General features: G+C 38.2%; 1 protein-coding gene across 1 annotated transcript in view; it reads left to right on the forward strand.

Moving 5' to 3' along the window:
* LPGAT1 (lysophosphatidylglycerol acyltransferase 1) overlaps window positions 1-25408 on the forward strand; it is a 67186-nt gene that overhangs the window by 11590 nt on the left and 30188 nt on the right. The window contains exons 3-4 of the mRNA XM_027723698.2: window positions 16040-16158; window positions 22548-22643. Coding sequence (XP_027579499.1) covers window positions 16040-16158; window positions 22548-22643 — 215 coding nt within the window. The remainder of the gene's footprint in view (window positions 1-16039; window positions 16159-22547; window positions 22644-25408) is intronic.

Below are 25408 nucleotides of genomic sequence, written 5' to 3' on the forward strand. Positions count from 1 at the left end.
ATACTTTGCAAAAAACATGTGGTAAATCTGAGTGTCTGGTCACTCACTGGGTTTGCTTTGGGGCAGGGGTTCTTTGAAGAGAGCATGGAGGATTTGGTTGGACAGGTAGAATTTGATGTTTGAACTGTATTGAACAAAGCTCTTACTCCATGGGAATGCTAGACTTCTGTAGCCTGAATAAATAATTCTTTTTTTGCCTAGTTTTCTTTTAATCTGAAATAAAACTGATTTGTAAGACTTTGGGCAAGGGCTTCAGGATTCAGCCAAGGCACTTGTAGCCACAGATCATAACAAGTTGCATGTAAAGTGGTTACAGTGCCTACTGTTGCTCACAGACTTCAGAGTATTCACATTCATCATTTAATTGTAAAGTAGAATTTTGAGTCATAATATCTTCTTTCATTTGTGGCACACTTGCTGTATTTGAAATGGAGAAGCCCATTTGCTGAGTCTTCCACAACTCAGTTGTTCAACCCCTTTATGGGTGCTCTCCAGAGAAACTGCTCTGCATTGAAGTACTGTTTTTAATTGAAGTACTCAAGTCTGTTCTTTTTCTTTTTTTTTGTTCCCCAGCATTGTCTGCTGTCATTTTTACTGTTAGTTCCCAATGTATAGAAGAATTTTTTGATTTGAGCTGTGGATTTTTTTTGAATTTGAGGAGCAAGAACAGAGAGAGGAAGAGGAGCCTCAATTACTGCCATTGAAGCAGCATGTTTCACAATTGGAGCCTGGGTATTTAATTGAAAGGTGCATTGAATATTAGTCTGTGCACTGAGGATGAAGGGTAGGTGTTGGAATCATCCATTCAGAATGTTTGAATAAATTTGTTTGTATAGAGTCTGACCATTTTCTGTTAGTAAAAAATACTACTGAAATTCGCAGTAGTGACTGTCAGCCACAAATCCAAGGTATTTTTTACAGTTGTCAGCAGGTGTAAGAGGATTATTTGTTTTGTAATAGTAACAGATGCTAGAGAGCTAAACTTTTTTTAAAATTAGGAACAGTAAACTTTCTGCTGCTGCTTTGAGGTACATCAGCTGGAACAATATAATGAGGAGGCTGTTTTTTCCTGCTAATTACTTAATTTGTGATAGCCTGAGTGTGCCATTAAGGCATCACTTCTGGTTTTATGATGATGGATTTCTGCTTACTGTCAACCTGAAACCTGGCAACACAGTTTTTAAGAGTTGCTGAACTGGTATAGGATAACTTGGGGTAAATTTAATAAGAGGCTTTGTTGTTTTGAATCATTGGTTTTGTCATACCAACAGAAGTAATACTTAAGTTCCCAGCTAGAGCTTGCTGTGGCCTCTTGTTTTAATAATGGGATTTGCATAAGCAGAAACATAAAACTAAATAAATATAGGATTTTGCTGTTATATTTATTTGCATCATTAGCTTCTAATTGGTTTTTGATTAAATTATTTGATGAAATTTGTGGTGACTTAACATCATTTTCCCCCCGGCCTTTATAAAATCCATTATTTGAAAAAAATTAATGTAGTACCTAAAAAGTCAAAGGGACAATGTTTTCATTGTTCTTGTTCATGTTATAGCTTCCGTGTTTTAAAGACTGTTATTTGTAGCATGGATGAGAAGTTTTATAAAGTCCTTGAAACCTGATGGTGGAAACATTTAAAGCTTCTTTTAAAAGGTTTGTCGTTCTGCTTTCTTACATCAGCATCCAGTTATTTTTTGATCCTTTGCAGACCTTTCATTATTAAGTTTTCCCTTCCACACTGCAACCTGAAAATGTCTGATGAATTGGTCCTGTTTTGTGGTATGTGGCAATGCTGTCCCGCTGGAACTGGGGAATGGTGCAGAGGTGCGTGGGTGGAGAAGAGAGTAATGCTGCAACTCGTGATTAGTAGTCGGTTTTATTGCTTGAGGATAATTGATTTTTAAATTACACTACATCTGCAATCTCAGTGTTCTTATGATCATTCAGGTGCTCTTTTTTTCTGTCCAGACTTGACTAAGTTGAAGAGGTTTAGATGTTCAGTGTCCTTCAAGAGGAGACAAACTCCTCAGTTCTGAGGTCAGTGTAGGGAGACAACAAATAAATGCACAGAATGACCTTTTGCCTTTCCCATATTGGCTATTTAATGGAGATAATCTAAAAGTAAAGGGTTTTCCAAATACATCTGGCACTACTTTTGTGTGGTGATTATTTGTACTGTACCATGAGCTGGGGTGAAAAATGTCAACTGTAAAACAAGACATCATTGACAGCATGTTGTAATAACTTAGGCAGGAGCTGAGGAATATTATAAGGTAACTGCAAGGTATCTGAACTTTCTTTAGATAAACAGAAGGTAATGATCAGAGCGGGGAAATAGGGGTGGTCTTACCACATTTAGTATCCTAATGTCCAGTAATAATAGTATTGTTGGTTTTCTTGGCTTGAACCTTCAGCCAGTGATTAAAGTCATGCAGTTTGCTTCTGTTAGGAGGAAAAATAGATGAAGATCTGCTTAGGGATTTTTTTAATCAATATGACTTATTTAAAGGATATATGAAAAGTCATGTTTTTTCTGAGCCCACTTGGATTTGAACACTTGGAGAACAGTTTCCTTACTCAGTAGTGTAATGATTTTTTTTGTAACCTAGCATATCTTTTAAAAAGCATAGTCTTAGTTCTTAACTGTAGTCAGTCTGGCAGCTTTTCTTGGTATGCACCCTTGTGGCTGTAACCCTTGCCTGTGCCCTCTCCTGGTGGTACAGTTCTAGAGCTGAGTAGCTGAATGACTGGGGGCTGATCAGGCTTTTCACCTCACCATGCTGTTTATTTAGGGATGGGATGTAGGGAGAGATGAATGCAGTCTGACTTGGAGTTTTAGCCAAGTTCCACATTTTGTTTAAAGAAAAAGTAGTAATTTCCTCATTTTCAGTCCTATTACAGTTTTCTGGTTATTGTATTTGATAACCCTCAAGGCATGTCAGAGGATTTAATGAGGACCAGAAACACCTTGAAAACCTCTCTACTATGTAACTGCACTAGAATAGTGTGTTTTATCAGTTTCCTGTGAGAAATTTCACTCCCTCTTTGTGCAATCCAGTGCTGATTTTCTGCGTTCTGTATGTGTTTTACCTCAAAGAGCCTCTTGGGTAGTGCTCTGAAAAGTTTGTGGTCCCAAATTATGTAGTAACTTAAGATGCGCAGTTAAAAATGTAAATGAGACTTCCAAATAGTGTCATTTCATTGCTGGCCAGCCTCTCCAGTCCCTGATAGAGTAAGGCTGAATTCCTCTGCTGTCCCCAGAAAGTCTTGATATGGCATGGCCTTGGGATATTTGTTGGAAGATTGCTGCATATGTTATATTATTTCTGCAGCTGTGGTTTTTGGGAAAAACATCTGAAAATCTTCAAGCTTTCCTGGTTTTCTTGAAATTATATGGGAAGCTTGCAATCTGCAAATCTTAAAAGGAGAGGAAATGACCATCTCTTCCTGAGCAAGTTCATTGCTATATGCCAACAATTACTTGCTCTTTAAAGCCTTACTGTCAACTGGGCTGACTTGGGAATCTAGGTTAAGTGAAAGCAGAATCTTCTGTATGCCTAAAACTGTGGCTTTCCAAATACCTCACATTTATTTTTTCTTAAAGAGTAAAACAACAAGTTTTGCAGAACTTTGTTGTGCTAGAGCTTGCTCCATCTTGAATAACAATTAAAATTCTGTGCAGTCTTTATCAGGAGTTCATTTTGGGCAGCTCAACAGTTATCAGTGCATATACTTAAATTTTTGTAATAAATTCCTTTAAGTCTTATGTATTGCTGCCCAGAAGCTACAAGGAGTCAAATCTGTCCACTTCAAAAGCAAAACATCTAGTATGGATTGCATCCCCTTATTTACCTATCCGTGATAACAGATGATTCTTTTCTTTATTTCTTTATAGCCATCGGACTCTGGTTATGTCTTATTTTCTTGAAACATTACAGATTTTCCCCAATTATTTATTAAAAGGCTTCCTTCTGCCTTGTGGATGCATTTTTTTTCAGTGAGTCTTTGTCCAGTTTCACGGTTATTCATATTGTTCTGGATTACACAGTACAGACTCTATCTCTGTCACATAAAGAAGAAAATTAGATTCCTGACAGAATGCTGTGGTGTTGCAGTGCGCATCTCCGCATAAGGAGCTGAGCAATTGAATGGAAACTGTGGGAATACTGTGTTTCTGTGCACTGACTTCTTGATTGTTAGTTTTGGCCAGTTTGCACCAGGCCAACTAGTTTGCATCAGGATTCTCAGAGTTAAGAACTGAGGCTTTGAAAGAGATGGTTCTCTGTCTGGAGGAAACAGGCCTGCGATTTCACAAGCCATTTGCTCTGCACAGACCATTACCCTAATGGGATTTTTCACACAGTTGGTTTGGATATACTGGTTTTTGGTGTTGATTACACAATCTGAAAAGTACCCCTTTACTTAGAGCCACAAACCTGGATATGTTCTCTGGGCATTGTTTCTCCTGGAACCTGACTAAGAAGATCTGCTTTTGTCCCGTACCTTTTAGCTTTTTAAGGCTCTATGATATGGTAGGTGTACTTTTTGAGCCACCTTAACAGTTATGGGAGGTGAAGTACCTTATGAATGACTCTTTTTTGGCATCAAAGGGAATTTGACATCTGGAAAGACAAGCAACAGGATCAAATTAGTAATGCATACCATTGCCAGTGACTCAAAAGGAAACTGTAGTAATATTTATTGTATTGTAGTTTTTGATATTGCCTCTGAGTAGTTTCTGCTGTCTAGTCAGTTGATTCTGCAAAGACAGCTCAGGTTACTGCTACAATCTAGTACTTTAACTGTGAGGATGAAGGTGTGCTTTCAGACTGCTCTCTTAGGGAGAAAATACTTTCTTTAATTTACTTGCCCCAAACAAATCCAAAGCCCACTAAAAATCAGACAGCCGTCACCCTGTTCCTGCCTAAATGATGGCTCTGTAGTCTCTGTGACACATGGCTACGAAATTTTTATAACAAGGATGTTTATCTTTCTCTTATATATTTAGGCTTAGAAAGAAAAGAAGAGTGGAGGGTTGCACATTTTTAATGTCCTCTAAACATATTCTTTAAATGAACAACAACTTTGTTTCAAAAAGAAATTCATATCAATTTCAAAGGTAACCTGGGTGACTCGTACTGATTATGCTTTGCTTGTTGGGCAAACCAGACTTGCCCAGCAGGTCTTCCAGCATAGCAAACCACAGTTCTGTAAGGATTCATCCTGGTCCAGCTGGTGCCTGCTGCCCCATCCTGCTGTCTTCTGATAGCTCTGATTGTGCTGGCTTGCCCCTTGTTTTTTTTCACCAGCACAGATGGTCACATGATGTTGCAGTGACTCTTCTGGTTCTCAAGTATAAGAGCAACTTAGGTAAATATTTTAGATAAATATCTGAGATAAAGATAGTAGGGGAAATAATTGAGACCTTCACACTTCACATGTTGGGGTCTTTTTTGTTTAGTTGTTATTATTCTAGGCTTTAAATTTTATGTTTAGGTAGGTGTCAGTAGTGTTAAATAGCAATTTGAATGTCTTGGTGTTTGAGTAATTAAAAGTAGCTGTTTCAATGTAGCTGTTTACATGCATCATGTTTGACATGCAGACAAAACAGTCTCAACAGAGGAATTTAGTTTGCCGTGATATTTGATAATATAGCTGTAGATACAGATAAATTTTATATATATAATTATATAAATTAAGATCTTTGGATCTTTAAATGAAGATATCAAGACTAGCAGTGAACACAATGGCTTATTCTGGCAAAAAATACATTGTTGCCTCAAGTTTCTGGTGTTGGTTACAGGTCCTGTTTTTGTGCCTGAGTTTGATGATCCCAGATGAATCATACTCTCCTTCTTTCATATTAAGGTTTGAACTATCCTTCAGATCTATGTCTTTGCTGCAGTTCTGCAGCAGTAAAACAGAAAAACCTTGCCAGTTTATATTTGCAACATGTGCTTTGTGATTGTAAAGGCTGTTCCTTTTCGTGCTGCAGGATGAAACTGTAGGTTTTGTTGCAGTTGAACATATCTGCTAAGAAAGAATTCTGTTAACACTGTGCTTTTCCTCCTGGTATCAGGCTGTCAGAATTGTTTAGGTTGGAAGGGACTTCTGAGGATCATACAGTTGAATCCCCTGCTCAAAGCAAGGTCAGTTAGAGCGGGTTGCCCAGGTTCATGTCCTGTCAGGGTTTGAATAGCTCCAAGGATGGGCACTTCACAACCTGGAAAAATGTTAAGTAAAAATATTTGGGTTTTCTTCCTTTTTGCCTTGTATTGAAGTGGGATATCTTGTATTTTTATTTGCTCCTATTACTTCTCAACCTGTCAGTGCATACTACAGGGGAGAGTCTGGCTAAGTCATCTTTATTCCTCTCTCTGCACCCCCGTCAGGTACTGATACATGGGTACGATTCTTGCCCTGGAGCCTTTTTTTTCTCTGGGCTGAACAGTCCCAGCTCGCTCAGCCTCTCCTCGTATGAAAGATGCTCTCGTCCCTTACTCATCTCAGTGGCCCTTTGTTGGACTGTAGTGGTTTAACCCCAGCCAGCAACCAAGTACAGCACAGCTGCTTGGTCGCTCCCCCATCAGTGGGATCAGGGAGAGAATCGAAAGTGTAAGAGCTGGAAAACTCATGTGTGGAGATAAAGGCAGTTTAATAGGGTAAGCAAAAGCTACACACACAAGAAAAGGAAAACAAGGAAGTCTTTCACTCCTCCCCCTGTGCAGGCAGGTGTTCAGCCATCCCCAGGAAAGCAAAGCTCCATCACGTGTACTGGTTATTCGGGAAGACAAATGGCATCACTCCAAACATCTCTTTTCTTCCTTCTTCCCCCTACTTTATATACTGAGCATGAAGTCATATGGTATTTTCTGACTTGAATCCCATAGGGAATGAGTTCTCCAGCTCATGCAACAGATGGGAATTTTTTGTAAGATACCAGTAGTTTTTAAAGGGAAAATAAAGACAAAAGTACCATAGCACTTTTATTGAATTGTTCTTGTCTGTTGGTGTTTGCTGAGTCAGACCCTGTTTGTCAGCTCTGTTCCTGCTTGCTTCATTGCACAGCAGTAGTGATGGGGCAGATGAGTATTAGTCAAGTACCGTAGTAACCTGCTGGGTTCAAGTTATTAAAAATACAGAGCCTCAGCCAACTGTTATTTGCTTGAAAGGGTGATAAGGGTAACAATAATAGCAAGCTTCATATTTGTAGCATTTTTTCATTACCCAGCTGCACTGGTATGTTTTTTTTATCAGAGAAAATGAACTCTTTCCTCCTCTGACTGCTCCTCTGTAGTACTTAACCTTTTACAAAGAAATGTGCTTGAAATGTTGCAATGGTGTTGTATTCCAAAATTCCTGTTTCCAAAGTAACTTTTCTTTTTCATTCTAGGAAAGCCAGTCTGTTTCTCATAAAACAGTCATAGAGATAGAATTTTCTTTCAGCTTAGAATATGTTTTGCATTGTAACCATAGTTAAATTATTGCAGTTTCAGTGTACAGTAAACTGAAAAGGACTTCTAAGATATGAATTTATGCAAATTTGATGTTGGACTACCCTCTTGTTAAGAGTAAGCATCATCAGTGTTACAGGTGAAACCCTGAGAATTTGATTCTTGTGTTTTAAAACAACGGAAAAGTATTATGTGGATTTAGTATATAAAGTCACGTGCTTGAGTGGTGAGAATCCTTCTTCACTTGTAAAAATTATTCTTGTAGATAAAGAGGCTGAAATGCAGGACCCCCAGCCTTGTCTGACAAAAAGGGTCTACTTAGGCAAGTGCTGACCTCTTTGTGTTGAGAGATTGACTCTGGTGTTTCCATCGTTGTCTCTGACCTTGGGGTTGAATCGGAAAGTGCAGACTCGTAAAAAAAAATGTTATGTCTTGGTTCTTCTCCTTAAAATTTTCAAATCCACACAGTCTGTTTGAGGACCAATAAAACATGTGTGGACCAAAACTCCATGGGACATTTTTTTCATGCCAGTGGTCTTGTGGCCCTGTGATTGTTGTTTATTTCCATGTAAAATTGTGCAGTCTCAGTAAGCTGCAAATCTTGTCTTTGTAACAACTTAGCTGAGATCCTTCTATTCAGAGTTTCTTTGATTGTTTGTTTTACAAAAATATGTTTCTTTGCTTCTGTCATTTATGGTGCTACAGCTTTTTGGTCATCCCCAGCGTTCAAAAACTTTTAACTGGGAACGGGCAAAAGTTCATCCTTAGCGTACATACCTTTTTTGGTTTATGGTCGTCTTAAAGACAGTCCTGAAAACTTTGTCTTTCTTTGATGTTGAAAATAAACATTTTGGAACATAAGTTGATGTTGTTTCTTTCCACGCTGTAACTAGGAAAGACCAAAACGGTACAGAATGTCAGCTTGACATACAAGCTGAAGTGATAGCAGTTAACCTGAAGGGTATTTACTGCTGGCTCAGATTCCTCTGCCTTTTTAGGACCTTGGTGACAGTGTGCTTCTAACTAGGTGATTTTTGTGTGCGTACTTTAAAACCTGTCGGTATCGTTTTTAACTTTCAGGCCTGACTGTTTGATTTACAGTATCCCTTAAAACTGCCCTCCTGTTTTGCTTCTCCTTCCTCTAGGCTTCAAACAAACTATTTCTTATTTTTTTTTGTTTGTTTCTCACCATTATAACCTCTGCAGCATGTGAGGTATTAGAGCATTAGGATATTAGTTCATGAATGCATTGATGTTCCCCTGGGTAGTTAATGTATTTTATCTGTCATCAGGGAGGAATGTGCTGTACAGCTTGCTCCTTCTGCGAGTGGTCTGACTCACGAGCATGAGGTACTTCAAAAGGATTTCAGCACTCCATCTCCTTCTTCAGTCTTGCAGTTGCTTTTCTAAGAATAGAAGCAGCAAAACAGACAGCGGAGTTCCTTCTCAGCTGCTACAGTTTGTGCCCAGTATAGTCATGAAAGCTGACATCAATCACAGTCTTCATGTCTCACAGTTCCCATTTACCTGTGTGACTAAGAACACTGTCTTGTACTGCTTTTTGGAAGCAGTGACCACCATATGCAACTGGGGTTTTAGTGTCAGTGATCAAAACTGTGAGCTGTGGGACATTTCAAGCAGTGTTATGGGAGCGGCATAAAATAACGGATAGAGAGACCTCCAGCAAAATGTGGAGGGTGTGTCCAGTGCATGATGTGTTCTTGTAAGACTTAAGATACTTTGGAACTATTCCTTAAATATCTGCTGTGATCGTAGCTTGTGTATTCTGTTAGATTCTGTTAATCTTAAGAGTTTTCTTAGCATATAAACCACTTGCCCAACATAATTGCCAAGAGCTGAAACTCTTGAAATGTTATTGCCAGTACTGAGGGTGGTGGAAGAGGTTTGCTTCCCTGAAGGTGAGCTAAGGTTTTGCTGAGTATTGATTCTCATTCACATATGGGTAAAAGGAGCCCTCTCTTCAGCCACAAGAATCATCTCTTGTGCCTGTGAGTTATGGAACTCAAGTAAACTGTACCCCTGAGGTTTTGAACGTGCACTCCAGGAAAATTAAGTCAGTCTTCAAAAACAGTCATTACTAGAACCTGTTTCTAAAAGGAATTGCTGTACTTTAGGAAAAACAGGATTCTTGGAATGGTTAGAGCAGTGACAGAGCCCGGGCATCTCTGTTGTAATTGTCTCCTGTTTTTAACACCTCCAACTGTTAGTTAACTGAATTAAGAGTATGGGTTAACTTAAGGAACAAATATTGTGACTGCTAAAGTCCTCTTCTCCACAAAGCAGATCTGACTGTAAACTGCAGAAGGAGAGGGTGGAAACTAAGAAGAATAGAACTGAAAGCAAAAGGAAATTGTGTTGTTTCCTACAATTAAGTGTGGAGGTGTGCAAAATGGTTTGCTGCAGAAAAATGAAGATGGTGACTGGGACATCTTAAACCCAGCCTTGGTTTATTAACATGCACTGTAAGAACAATCTCCCTTTATTTACAGGCTTCCCTTCCCTAGCTGCTGCTTCTACCCTGACTTTTCTGTTGTGTTTTTCTTGATGGAAATAAAAGGATAAAATTTTCAGTGCAGGTCTGTTTATCATCATAAAATTTGAATCAAGTTATCTGTAAAAGATGCTCTTTTTGATATCAAAATCTTGTTGAAGCTACATGTTTATTATTGATATAATAACCTAAAGATATGTATATTGCAACAGCATTGAAGTTGACAATACTTTTGTTAGGAAGGGTACATTTTTTGATAGCAGAAGGATAGCATGTTAAGTGAAGCTGTGTTTATTGAGATATGATATTGTGTGTATGTTCTTCCCTTCCTTTTCTGTGCTGTACTTTTATTCATTGTCTCTATGTCTTGTGTGTACTTAGAGACAAGAAATTAAGTTTTCCTTGGCAGTATGAATTTTGGAAGGAATGGTTGGGATAGGAAGAGCTATTTTTCTCTTTTCAATAGTGTGTGTCTGATTTTATATAGGTGTTTTAAAATACCTTCTAAACCTAGAGTACATGCTTAAGAAATGTAAAAAAACTGTAAAATGGAACTGTATGCAACTTTGCTTAGTCCTTTTTTTCTTCTTTTTTGCTGTATGCAACCAATTTCCAGAGATTTAACCTTTTTATTAAGGGGAAAACCCACCTTTAGCATGTCTTTGTCTTTTTTTTATTTGTTGTAATGCAGTGTAGTCATCATGGTAAGTAGTATTTAACCTCTGGCATCACTTCTGGGATTTCTTACTGCCAACTATCAAAGAATCCCATCTACAAAGGAGAGACAAATGAGTTTAACAACTGTACGTAGCTGCTGTAGCAAAAACATGCTTTGACGAGTCATTTGTGAATAACAGGAAAGCAGGATTGCAACTTGCCAGACATAAATGATTGAGTAAGAGGAGGAGTGTTTAAAACATAGAAACCTGGTTGTCATGGGTTGCAGTCACATTAAATACCTAATAATAACATTCCTTCTGTTAGAAAGCAGGCTGGCTCTTGAGGAAGCAAAGGAGTCTGTCTCTCAGTAATGCTGTTTACTTGTGGTACTGTTCAGTTCCAAGTGTTGCCAATCTGCATCTTCTTGGAACAAACTTTCATGAAGTCTTGCATCATGGGTGCAAGTGATTACAAGTGATCAGAAGAAAAAAATAAGCTAAGGATATGTTTAAAAATGCAGGGTCCTGCAGCTGGGGAGGAATAATCCCGTAACACCAGCACAGGCTGGGGGCTGACCTGCTGGAAAGCAGCTCTGGGGAGAAGGACCTGGGGGCCCTGGTGGACAACAAGCTGTCCCTGAGCCAGCAGTGTGTCCTTCTGGCCAAGAAGGTCAATGGTGTCCTGGGGTGCATTAGGAAGAGCGTTGCCAGCAGGTCAAGGGAGGTGGTCCTGTCCCTCAGACCTAGTGAGGCACGTCTGGAGTGCCGTGTCCAGCTCCAGGTCCTCAGTACAAGAGAGACATGGAGCTCCTGGAGCTGGTTCAGTGGAGGGCAACAAAGATGATGAGGGGACTGGAGCATCTCTCTTATGAGGAAAGGATGAGAGAGACAACTGAGAGGGGACCTCATCAATCTATTTAAGTATCTGAAGGGAGCATGCCAAGAGGATGGATCCAGGCTCTTCTTGGTGATGTCAAGCAGTAGAACTAGAGGCAATGGGCAGAAACTGTTGCACAGGAAGTCCCACCTGAATATGAGGAAGAACTTCTTAACTGTGTGGGTGACCACGTGCTGGAACAGATCACCCAGAGAGGTTATGGAGTCTCCCTCACTGGAGAATTGCTGGGACACAGTCCTGTGCAATGTGTTCTAGGATGACCCTGCTTGAGTGGGGACGTTGGACAAGATTGACCCCCTGTGACCCCTTCCAGCTTTACCCATTCTGTGATTTTGTGAGAAGTTCTAGAGAGAAAGTTCTTCTCCAGTTTCTAGGCAGAGTTGTGAATATTGTGTTTACTGAAATCCCTATGGCAAATAAAGTGGATATACAAATCAATTATATGTTAACATATACTGTAACTTCATGGTGATTTACCTAGCTGTTTTAAGGGTTTGGGCTTTTTAATAGTTGTAATTAGAACGCTTAAAGACTTCCCGTGATCTTGCCAGAAAGTATCAATCTTTTAAAACTCAATGGATTTTGAAATAATAATTTAGGACTTAAGTTGTTATGATGCCAAAAAATGTATACCAATTCTTATGGTACAGACTGTAGTGAAACTATTGACTATAACAAAAAATTCAGAGCATTTTTTAAGTTTTAAAATGCAGTATGCAAAACGAAGTTTTTCCTATTAATGGCTAGGCAGTTACACAGAACACTAGACTGCCATTCTTGCCAGGTATATCCAAAAGTATAAAATAAATCTACTGAATTGTTAGTTAGCTGAGTAGTCATTTGCCCAGCCTAGTGGCGTACTGCAATTAAAGTGCTTGAATATTTATTCAGAGCATTGCTTGTATGCACACAGTTACATTAAGAACATGATTACGAAGTAGCCAAGTGTTCTGAGAACTCTCAATAGCTACATTTAGATGTCTAATAGTTCACTAAAAACATGGAAAAAACTTTTATTACGTTTATTTTCTTCATTAAGCTCTGCAAGGATTAGCTTGTAAAAAGCTAAATCTGCAGCTCATTATATGAAATATTTGCTTGATGTTTTAGATCTTGGACTTCTTGTTATGAGAGAGGGATAAATATTTCTGTCTTAGGGCTCATGTAATTGCAAGTATACTTGTCTTCATTCTTTCCCGGAGAAGGCCTTTGCGTACAACCCTAAGTCACAAATCAAGTGTCTCTCACAGCTAAGTCACTTCTGTCTTACCATGTTAAACTGATTTCCTGGTCTTTCCTTCCTTTATGTTATTTTACTGTGTTAAACTGCATTTGCAGAAGCCCAGCTATTGCCAGGCTGTTGACACAGAACTGGTATCATTATAAAATACGCTCTGGCAATAAAAGAAGCTGTGGAGGAATGTTTGCTGGATTTCAGGCCCCCAAATGACAAATATTTGTCTTTGAAGTTTTTTTTGTCTGGTTACAGTGGAGCAAAGCAGAGTTGCTGGTTCTGCTGCCATGCAGCTGAGGTTTTGATTTGAATGTTTCCAACTGCAGTGGGAGAATGTAATAGCACAAGTATTCCTTAAAGCAAAAGATTCTCCTTTGGAAAATTTCAGTGTGGTGAGAAAATTGAAGACAAGCATTTATTCCTCCTGCTGATTGTAAAGGGACACTGTGAACTTAAAATTCTAGATACTTGAGGGTTTGGGTTTTTTCTTCTTTAAAAAATTATAGTAATGGCAGTGGTTTTTCTGCATACTTTTGTGGTTTGCTGTTCTGTTTCTGATCCAGAAATGCTCTGTGAAGGACTTGCACAAAGTGATTCTTTTCTCCTTGATAATCAGGTCAATCAATTGACCATAAAGCGTTATTAAGCACAAGAGACAGCCTGATTGCCTGAGGAGAATTGACAGAGGGAAAGAAAAGAAGCTAGAGGAGGGCTAGCTGATTCACTGTGATTTAATAACCTACTACTTGTCAGCTGAGTGGCAGAAGTTGAGCTATTACCCTGGCTGGTTGGTAGATAAAATGAATTGAGTAAATCAATTCAAGATTTAAATCAAACTTTATTTTTGTTTTACCTTGCATTTGGAGTGGGATAACAGAGCCCATCTTTTTTCTTACTTGTCATCTGAAGCTTGTTAGTGCATTGTAAGCTGGTTGTGTATTTTATACCCTTGTGGATTTAACAAGAGTAGGTAAAATAGACACCACAAACTTTTTTCCTGTGTCTCTTTGACTGGGGCATATCTGAAAGTTTCAAAGTCAGACATTGGTCTTCACCTAATATGTTAAAAGTGTACTTTTTTCTAGCAAATTAAGCTCCATAAGGTCTACTCTTCAGTTGTTTTCAATTGAGTGCTGCTTCTCATGGCTTACATTTTTCAGTTATGAGCTTTATTTTAATCCTTCAGAAAGTTCGATCTTTGAATCAGTTTTGAAGATTAAAAATAGTTGCTTTTTAAATTGTTCTAAAGTTGAAATGATTAGTACTATAAATTGATATGTTCCAGGGAAGTATCTATAGTGAAGTATTGCATTTTTTTTCTCCGAGTGATCTAGAAATAAAGTAGTTTTATTTGGAAATAATTAGGTGTGAGAAACCTGATTTTGCACATGCTTAATGTATTTAGTGCTTAGTTTTTATTACTTTTAATAAGACACAGTTCAATAAGAAGGTTGTATATTGGCTGCTTAATAAAGACACCGAAGCAATAATTTCAAAGTCAGTATGTGGTTGATTTGTTTTTCTTTAAAACAATTCTCATTTTTGTCTTAGTTTCTTGCCCTGTGGGATACTGCCATAGCCGGATATGTGAAATACTTGATAAGGGAGGTGCACAGGCAACTATGACTGCCATGTCAAAGCATTTTCCAACTTCCATGGAGTTAGGCCATCAGAGGAAATTCACACATAGTGAGAAGGAGGCATAAAGGGAATGTCCAAGTTTATGTTGAGAAAAGTAAGGAAGGATCTGTGCTTAGCTCGCCTGGGGAAAGGAAAGGAGGTTGAACATTATGGAATGAACAGTCCTCCTCACTTTCGTATCTCTAATCTGATTTTATCTACCTGTGACAAAATACAGCATTTTATTTTTTTGCTTGGTGTCCAAGTCTCAATTCAGTACTAATTTGGGAGCCATTAGAAAGTAATAGAAGTGGCCATTTTCAAAAGTGTGATGGTAATTGATTTCTGCAAGAATAGGGAAGCTATGCATGGATTATTGCTTTTTGTTTTGAGTGTGTAGCCTATTACCTTTGCATCAGTTAAACCATGTATTAAAAGACAGATAGTAATGAAGTAATTGTCCTGTGCTGAGAGTTGTTCACTGCCTGGAAACCTGTTAATAACAGTACAAAAGATTCAGTAGTACAGGTGAAATATTTCCTTTGTTGTCAGAACTGAAAATAACAGCCAGTAAGAACCATTTAAGACACTGAACAAACACAGAAAAAGAATTATATCCTACATGCATGGACAATGCATCTTACTTTTGGAACTTCACAGAACTCCTCTGCCTGCCCATCCTTTCCCTTTAGCCATCATTGCAGTAACCATCCCTTGTATTGAAGAGAGCCAGTCTCCACTCACTTGTCTCTTTGCCCCAATAACAGCATTAGACATATTTTGGTCTTTAAATTTGCAACATACATTTTCTAGTTTTCCATCCTGTGTTCTTTGGGAGGCAGTCTTCTCTTTCTCCACTTGGTTACTTTGTGATGGAACTAGCAATTTTTAACTCCTCTTCCTTATCTCAGCATGGTTTTGCTAGTCAGTGTAAATGTTGGATGATCAACAGCTGTATCTTCGTCCTGTCATCATTCTTGCCACTGAAGCATCTGGTCTCTGGTCTACGAAATAGTGACCAATAGTTTCTGTTATCTGAACAGCATTTTCTGAACCCACTTTCTTGCCTTTAGCTAACTTGGTTAGATTTGAATGACTGAGTTTGTTTAATGTAGCATTTTAAACCTAATGACCCAACTACGGATTTTTTTGTTTTGCTTTTACTGGAGTTGAATAACAATAGTAAGTGTAGAAATGAAACAAATTTGCTAAGTTAAAAAAAAAACCCTAAAGCAAACAGCCAACAAAACCCACTTTCAACAACAAATTCTTTTTTCTTTTCTTTTACATCTAATGAGGTGAGATAGATGAATATGAAAGCTGGGTCAAAAGCTTATGTAATTTTGAGACCCTAAATGTAGAATGGTGTGATGACACAAAAAGATCAATCTCCATGCACATGTTCTGATAGAGTATTTTTGTTTTGTTCTTATTCTGCGCATGCAATTTAAAACTAAGCTGGACACCCCCCTGCTTGGAAAAATGGTCTTGCTAATATTCCTACCTGATGCTATGTGCCAATTTAAATTGACATGTAGCATGTAGGTTTTTTATTATAATTGTCTGGGTGTGGGGTCTTTTTTTATTGTTTTGTTGATAGTAAAATTTCCCTGTGCTCATTGTAAAATTTACCTTTTTTTTATTTTTTTTATTTTTAATAGTAGTGGAATGGGGTGATGATGTTAAAGCAGTATCAGAAGATGAAGCCATGGTGCTGGTGAACCATCAAGCAACGGGTGACGTCTGCACTCTGATGATGTGCCTTCAGGATAAAGGCACGGTAGGCTACAACTGGGGCATGGGAGAGCTTCTGTGTGTGCAGTCTGTTCCCTTGGGAATGCTTCCATCTGTGTGGAGTACTGATGGCTGACTTGGGGGTGTTAATCCACCAAATAATCTGAAGGCCCTGAATAGGAAGCTTTTTGTTTAGATTTGGTCTAATGTGACAGCCAGTAGCTTGGATCAGGTCTTAGACCATAAACGTTGTTTTTGGAGAAGGTCAAATACGAGCTGAGTCACTGTGCATCCAGTCCAGGTTAACATAGAGGGAAGCAGATCTCCTGACAGGTAATCACATACTTGGCTTTTTCTTCTCACCTCATGTCCTTGTGCAACTCGTGCCAACTTTCCTCAACACAACACAGGTCTACCTTCTTGGTTATGACTTCATTTCAGCATGGATTTTTTTCTCAAAGTTAGAAGCAAGTTGTATATGGGATTTTGGTAGCAGTGAGGGCATCCCAAAACTAAGCTAGCTAGCTAAATCCAGAATTGCTTGAGCTCTTATTTGACAAGCTCTTAAGCATTTCTTGGTGAGAAGTGCAACTAATGTAAATGGTTTCATGCTTTGCTGTTGAGAAAAGTCATGTCTAAGGAGTGGAAACGAGTATAGGATTTAAACAGGAAACAAAATTTACGTATAAATCAGGAAGAAGGGGATTGTGTATGATTAGGCTACAAAAGGAGGAAACATACCTGGCAAGCTGAAAAAATGCATCAGCTGTATCTTAGTGTTTTCTTTCTTGCACCCATACAGTGGAGAAACAAGGAAACAACTTCTTTTTGTTGCATCTGCACAACTTGTACCTGACACTATTTTTCTGAGCACGTATAATATAGATTATGTATATATTGTATCTTGATCAGTGATTTACTGTTTTCAGGAAGTTTTAGAGATCTTACATATGACAACAGATTTAAAAAATAACTCCAAAAAACCGAAGTCAACAAAGAAACTATGAAAATGTTACTCAGGATGGAGGAAAGACTCATTTCTTTCTTTCTACTATAGCCTAGAGCAGGCTGTTTTAAAAGTACTTTTAATTGCTTTTATTTCTTTTGGAATTGAGGAAGTTTGGTATATATGGTATTCTATACTGTACCCAAATGAGTAGAATGACAGAATAAACTCTTTAATTCCCTTGAATCAAAATTATGCATAGGACAATCTTGTCATAAAGATATCACTGTAAGGGTGTAGTCCTGTGGGTATGTGGTTGCATATGATCTTGACAGTTCATGTCCAAGGTGTTTCAAATATCATAGAGCTTTATTAACTCATGTGTGTACTCTAGGTTGTATATATAAATCTAAGTCAAATTTATCCTGGTTGACTCCATAGCTTAAGTTTCAGTCAAGACAGAGTAAGTTTCACTGAATGTAATACATGTTAAAAATGGGGCAAGGCATTGAGATCACAATAATGTTCACAATGCAAACTATTAGTTTTGTGTTTAGAAAAGCAAAACATCCTTAAAATCACTGGTTTTCCCTTAAATAGTTGTAAACATTGCTCTTGGAATGTACGTGTCCAGAGCCTGGTATAGCTTTATTGGTTTTAGTTAATAAAGAAATAAAACAGTATGAGCTTCAATGCATGCTTAGAATATAGCATGACTAGTACAAGTGGCTAAAAGTAATGAGGAAGATTAGGATAGTTTATCCTTGCTAGAACTTGCTAAATCAGATGGTTTTAAATTGCTTGCTTCGTATTTCTGAACAGAAGAGAATTGTCTTGTCTTAGTGCCTGTGAAAGTACTGGGGGGGGGGTGTGAAAATAAACCTCCCTGTCCAAAAGGAAGTGGTACTCAGTATTGCAACTGCTTAAATTAATCGGTTTTCTTGAAATCCAGTTTAAACTTAACATGAAGTCTTTCACAAGCTTGATACTCATCTGTTAGTAGCAAGATAGTAATTTTCAAGAATTATTTTTCTTTTGTTTAGAAGAGTTAAGCTTCACTAGTTCCTAAAGACTTTACCACTCAGACAACACTTTTTAGGTCTCAAAGCATTTTCAGAGGTGAAAGGCTCACTTTCATTTCACTCAGACGGGCATACTAACAAGTACAACAGCTTAGCAAAAGTGGCCTCTCGGCAGTGATTCTGCAGTGGCAGACATAGGGACATCCTTCCTCCTGTGGCAGTCCAAAATTTCTTTTGCTTGCTTTTGCCAGTCAATACAGGCTGAAAACAGATATAATCTGCTTACTGTTTATGCTGCTTTAAAAAAAAAAAAAGTTAATTTAAGACATCAGAAGTGTTTGATTTAAAGTTCTGTGTTTTTTCTGTGTATTGAGGACTGAAACAGTCTTGCAGCTTGACAGTGTTTCCTAAGGATCATGTCGAGAACTATGATGGTATTTTTTTCTAGTGTTTTATAAAATGTTACATACAAATGATAGTGCAGGCTATCTGTTTTAAGCAAATTTAATCTTTCTAAGAAGTAAGCTAAAATACACATGCTAAAATGTATCTAGTCTTTCAGATTCACTTATGTGAGTAAAAACCCAGGATCTCTTATTAGGGAAGTGGAACTTTTAGCTAAAAGTTAGAATTTTAGTGGAAAGATTGGACTGGTTTTGTTTGGTTAATACAGGCTACCACAAGACAAGCCACACAGTAAGGTTTCAGGTGAACCAGAAGTGAACTAATTACACTTTTTATACAGTTCAGGAAATTGTTCCAATTTCTTTGTGAAAATAAGTGTTAAAACAAATTTAGTAAGTTAGTTGTGGTCTCATAAACATTAAAGGTTATGTGTTTAACAAAAAGAATTAGGTTGAAATGCTGCTATTACTGCTTTCTGACTGGATTAGGACTGATAAACGAGGCTCTTTTTTTCTTATTTGGAACAGAAAGCAGTGCTAGGAAGGGTGCAGTGGAGACAAAAAAGTAGAGCTTGCAGCTGTTTGAATGCAGATTTCAAGACATGCATTCCCAGGTTTCATTGTTAAGTTAGAGGTGCTTGAAAGATGAAAGTCAGTCTATCCAGGTTGCTTGGTTATGAAATCTGTGTAGAGGGAAATGAAAGTGAGTCTGTGAATAGAAGGCACCTAGATTTTTTCCTATAATTGGTAAAAGCTTTTTCTACCTTCTGAACTTATTTAATCAGGAAGGATGAAAGAAAAAGGACCTTAAATGACATCCAAAAATTCTTCATATCCGTAAACAACTATGAATCGGTGCTCAAAACACTTCTGAATGTCTTTGCTTAAACCTCCTTGAAAATGCAAGTGATAAGAGACTCATCTGATAAGCGTTGTTTCATTCCTGAGGATACTAAATAGAATAGTCACCACCAGTATCTTGCAGTGTCCTCTATTCTGCCCTTGATGACAGAACAGAATGAATATCCATTAATCTAGTTTGCCTTTTGATTGCAAACGAGATAATTGTGTCCTATTCTTTGAACTCCTTTTTGATTTCATGTCTTAGAGTTCATAAATAAAAATATTTCCTCTTTGTACTTCTTACTGTCAAGGCTTATAGGCAGATTTATTATCACTGGATTCTGGAGTTTTTCTCTTTATAGCCCACACACTGCCTGTATGTTTTGTCTTAATTATAACTTACATGTGACATTTATCTGTGACACAATCATGTCATTCCTTCTCAGACAGACTGAGGAAGTCCAGGGATGCTAGTTAGAAGCACTGTATCACCTAAAATGTGGTGAGTTGGACTTGAGATTCTGAAGAGCAATGATCAACTTTCAGGGTAAACCTACCATCATCTAAAGAAAAAGACAATAAAAAGTGGTATGGTAGGGGAGAAGCCCTGGCATTGCTGGGCAAGAATTCCTCCTCCAGGATTTTCATAGAACATCTAGGAACTGGTGTTGACTCCTCAAAAGACGTTTTCTTTCAGAGAAGCAGATAATTAAGCTTGCTTACCTCCTCCAGTAAAATAGATTATGTTGGTGTAACTTCTGCTTGATATAATAGAACAACAGTTGTCAAAATACCAAAGTAGTAGATGAACACTGACAGACCTGAGTACTGCTGCAGGCTAAATCGTAATTAGTGAAACGTTGTGGGTGTTTTTATCCAAGGATATGGTTCCCTACACCAGCCTGTCACTGTTGGGCTGATGCGTGGGCATAAACTCACTGTAGTGCCTTGAAGAGCAGTAACACCTCTCAGTGATACCTTTTTTAACTCTTGTCCTTAGGGTACACCTTTTCTTTCTTTTTTTCCCCTCCCTAAGGCATTTTAATTTACTGAAATGGAAAGAATGTGAATATCTGCAGAGAAGAATTGTTGCTTTAAGATCTTGCCTTTTATTTTCCGCAGGCCTGGAGATAGCTGTAGGATAAACCATTTCCCTAATATTAGTCTCCAGTGGGGGATTGTATCTAGGAAACAATTTTTCTTTTGTCACTCACAAATACATAGTGTGCCTTTGTTCCTTGGGATGTACAGGAATACCATAGGAATACCATCTACTAAGGAATAACATTGGCATACAGGAAGCATTGGCATACTAGCATGTCACAGAGAAGAGATGAATGCTTGTTTCCAAAGCAGAACCTTTCATATCTTTGAGAGCTGTCCTTTTCTCTCTGTGATTTCCACATATGCTAGAGGGTCCAGAAATGGGTGCTTTTGCATTCAAGATCTGGTACTTGGTAGCACTAAAACAAAAGTTAAGATCATCTTCATGTGCTCTTAGGTGAGGCTAGACAGCTTCTAAATGTGACATTCAGATTTTGCTGGGGCATCATTTTATGTCTGAGGCTATAATGTGTCTTAGAGGTTCTATGACAGGTATGTTCTTACATGTGTGTAAAAACTTTACTTTGCTGAACATCTGGGCTATGTGACAGTTACCTTTCTCCAGATATATAATGCACAATTCACTTATAGCTTCTGTGGTCAAAAGTGAGAATAGGTAATGAGAACACTCAAAGAGATAATTAGATTTCTCTGGAAGAAAGACTTAACAATACATGCAGTTCTAGATAGAAATTGCAAATTATAGAGCTGCTTTTACAAAACAGAATTCCTGCATAAAGTGTGATCTGCTGCTTTCTACAAATTCCATGTAGACATATGAAGATGTGGAAACAAGTAAAAGCTCACTGTATCAAACTATTTTCTTAGAAATACTTTGAAGACATGGATGTGGAGTCTGAGTATTTCAGTTACTGTGCAAGCCTCTGGGTGTTTGGAGAGTACACTCGAGTAGTAGATGTAATTGACTGATATATAAATAATACCTTAGTTTTTCTAGAGGAAATCTTTATTTCTTAGTCTACTTTCTTTCTGTCTTTGCTTGAAAGTATGTGTTGTAGGCAACTGAAAGATGCAAAGCAGAAGGTGCCTGAATGATCATCTGACTACCAGAGAAATGTCGCGGTTCTTCATATTATTTTTTTTATGATGATAAATGGAAGAGTACTGTGTTACATGACTTTAGGTGTCACTTAACTTCAGTCAGTCTTGGTGTGGCCTCGCAACATAGGGAAGAGTAAAGGCAGCTGGCCTAGTCCATGACTGAGAGCGTGTAAGAGACACTGGATTTTCCAATTTAGGAGACCTAATTCCTACCCCTCTCAAAATCTGCATGTAGGAGCAATAGAAGGGAAAGACCTTGTGAGAGGGGAGGCTTTTCCCTTCTGTTGCTTACTTCACTGGGAGTAGTTATTGTATTTTAAATCTCGAAGGATTGAGCAGGTAAAGAATCTGCCTTCGCTGTCCTGCAAGAAGTAATGGTATAAGTGAATCTAGTGGCTCAGCCTTTGTTTTTGCCTTCTCACCATGCTGCTCGGCTGAGACAAGGAATAGGATGTAATTAAATTGTCAGGGATGCATGTGGCTGCTCTACCATGAGAGACATTGCTAATGGCATGTGGGCTGTACAAAGGTCTTAGTGAATGCTGCTGTTCAGAGGCTGAGAGCATATGGAGCATATGCACATCAGAAGCGTGAGAACAGCATGACCTTATCCCCAAAATTGCCAAGTACAAAATAACGTAAGGAAACTTGCCTGTGTGGTAGATGTAAAACAGTTGGAGGTTTCAAATACAATTGTTTTGTGTACTTTAACAAACACTGAAAATGGTTTTAGCTTGCAACTGGCTTAAAATTGTGGTGGTGTGTCAGTAAGAAGCATTACACTACCTGTGTGAAAAGGTAGAGTAGAAATAACTAGCATATGACTAATGTTGTAGAACTCTGTATTATATTACAAAAAGGCAGTTATTTAATCCTTCTCTTGAGGGAGAAGTGTAGCACCTGTGTTGCTCTATACTTTGGAAAATAAAGGACTTTATTCTATATATTTGCTAGTTTTATTGCTGTTGCAAGAGTGACAAGAATGTGACCAGAATAGATGTAATTCTCTGCAATTGATATTTACTAAACTTTTTTTTTTTTTTTTACTTTTCAGGTTGTCCGTCAGATGATGTGGCTGATGGATCATATTTTTAAGTATACAAACTTTGGCATTGTGTCTCTAATCCACGGAGACTTCTTTATAAGACAGGTAAATGGAAGCACATAATAGTGCTCTGATTTATCCTTATATTTGGCACATTGTGGTGTTATGGGACTTACTTATTAGCGCCCGGATGGTTTGCAGGATGAAATAACTGCTTTGAAGTTTATATTTGGAGTGGTCTTTGTTCTGAAACTGCTTTATTTTCCAAGCTAACTTTATTATTTGCTTGGACACGAATGTTTATGGAATCCAACTGTGATGGGAGCCTATTATGAGAGTGGTGTTCGAGGAAAATACATGGACAGTACTTTTTGTCTCTGTGTTTCTGAGCACCTGTTGTTGTCGTCACCTCTTGTCTTTCCTTAGGAATCTTGAAGCCGTGCAAAGTCTGGTTAAGTCCATGTTCTGACTGTCAGTTTCAAATAAGGAAAGGCAGGACTGTCCCTTTTGGTGGTGACATGGTAATGGACCAGTTCGAGGTGGTGATGGACCTGCATAAATAGTAATTAATTTATTTTTTAAGGTTAGTTATTTTTTGAGCATCAGGAAAGAATGTCTGTTGAACTCAGCAAGGGAAATATTGAGTGAAAGCCTCAGATTTTTTCATACAGTCTGGGCGGGGTTTTTCGTTGTTTGGTAGCCTGTGCTCTAAAAGTAGAAACTTAGATGGATAATGATAAGCATGAACCTGCTGCAGTCATGTGAACTGTTGTATCTAGCATACATGTTTTTTCCTCTCCTTATTTTTATTTGTCTGGACATAAAATGTATGGGCAGCCAGAGAGAATTAATGAATTATCACTTTGCAGAGGAGGAGCTAATTTTCTCAGAATGAAGTAAGGAAATACTTAATCAAAGCTGTAGGCAGACTAGAGGCATGGCCAGAAAACCTCAGGCAAAATTAGATAATAAAACAAAGGTCTCTGGAGGTATACAACTGTATACTGTGAGAATACGGAAAGGAACAGGATGTGACACTGTGTAAAATACAAATCTGTTTCAGTAGTTAGAATTCACAAGATGCACATTTTGAGGTACACACGGCTGTCAGCTTGTAGTTGTAACTTCTGAATGTAGTGTTGCAATTCCAGTTACAAACCCAAACCATTACTGAGCGGCAAAATCTAAGGCTTTTCTTTATTTTTGTAAAGTGGCTCACATATGCAACATCAGAAATGAAATTACGTCATCATGAGTCTAAATATAAACCGGTTGAAAATAAAATGTTTCTTGGCTTTTAGTTAGCCTTTGGGTATAGCAAAAACGCTTTAGGTGAGGAAGTAATGGTCCTTTGCCTAGCTCTAGAAAGGCCCTAGTAATATTTGGATGAGCAAATACTTTGGTTTTTTCCCTATAAAATATTATAATTTGATCATGGTGCAGTGCATCCTGTTTGTTAAAAATGTACAGTAGCCTCATTTTCATGACCAGAGCCAATGGCAGTTTTAGGAATCCCTCTGAGGTCGACTGGAAGTTGAGTAGTGTTTTCTCCTGAGACTGTTGGTAACTTGCCATATTGGTGGTACAAAAGCACATGGCATTCTAAAGAGTTGTGATGATGATCAGCTAGCCATGGTCTTCAAGAATTGGTTGTGTTAAGGAGCTGCTTCTACTTTTGTATGAATTACTTCCTCTTCTTTCTGGAGAGTGTATTAACTGCTTTTTATCTTCCAGGGCTCCTCAGTGTTCCACTAAATATGGTTGCTTTTAAACATTCCGCTCTTTTCAGCTATTCCAGTAAACTTTCCTCTATTGCAGCAGCATCTTAAAGCTCAGGGTATTTGCTAAACCACAGTTTGTTCACCAGTCATATTTCTTAGGTTTTTTTAGGTTTTGGAGAGTTCTAGTATCTAATGTGAAAAGTTTATTGTTCACTGCTCTTTTCTTGACTGTTATGCTATCCTGGAGTCCTGTGGTCTGATAAGAAAGGACTGGTTTAACTGAGGAACTTTTATATTGCTCTTTAATTGCATTAATATGAGCAGGCAGAGCTTTTTACTTCCCTCTCATGAGGTAAGTTGGAAGTGAGACTTAAATCTAGGAGAAACACTTTCACAAAACTCATCTTCAATAAAATATTGTTTCTTGTTGCCTTTCACTCAACCCCTCTTTTTCCTTCTTCGTTCCTCTGCCAAAAAAGCTCAACCAACCACCACAGAGTGCAAGGTTTGTGTCAGTTTTGTTGACATTTCAGAGAATTAAAATTGCCTCTGCTGAGGAGAGCTTTCTTTGGACTCCTGTGTCTTTTGAGTGATTTGACAAAGTCACTTCAGAGCACTCTGAAATGACAATTAATGTAAACAGATTCCTCTGAAAAATTGGGTAGCTTGCTCTTGGTGTGTGCAGAGATGGGACGAGAGAAGATTGTTATTGAAGATATTTCTGCAGTAATTAAGAAATGTACTTACTGTCTTAAGTGACAAAGTTGTGCTAATAGATCAAAGAGGAGAAATGAATGAGTCGTTCAAGCAGTGCAGATGTGAGTGAAATCTGTGGTCCTGCCGTGGTAACCGAGCTGAGGCCTGGTCTGTCCGTGGTACCGCTGCAATTCTGGTGCGGGATGGGGGACGGGAGAGGTGCACGGGAGACGGTGTAAGCAGAGACACTGTTTGGCTTGCAGAAATTACTGATTAAACATAGACCTCAAAGTCATAGCTTGACCCCTAGACTGTGTTATAGAATTCAGTTTAGCAAATTCAGCTCTGGGCCCAGTAACAATGAGGGAATTCTGTAAATATATAAGTGAAGGTCCCACATACATTCGGGATGTCACTCTTGCAGAGAAGTCATCAAATCAGGAGCTTCATCTT

This window comes from Pipra filicauda, unplaced genomic scaffold (genome assembly GCF_003945595.2).
Source record: "Pipra filicauda isolate LSUMZ 115617 unplaced genomic scaffold, ASM394559v2 scaffold221_size1283894_pilon, whole genome shotgun sequence".
NCBI lineage: Eukaryota > Metazoa > Chordata > Aves > Passeriformes > Pipridae > Pipra > Pipra filicauda.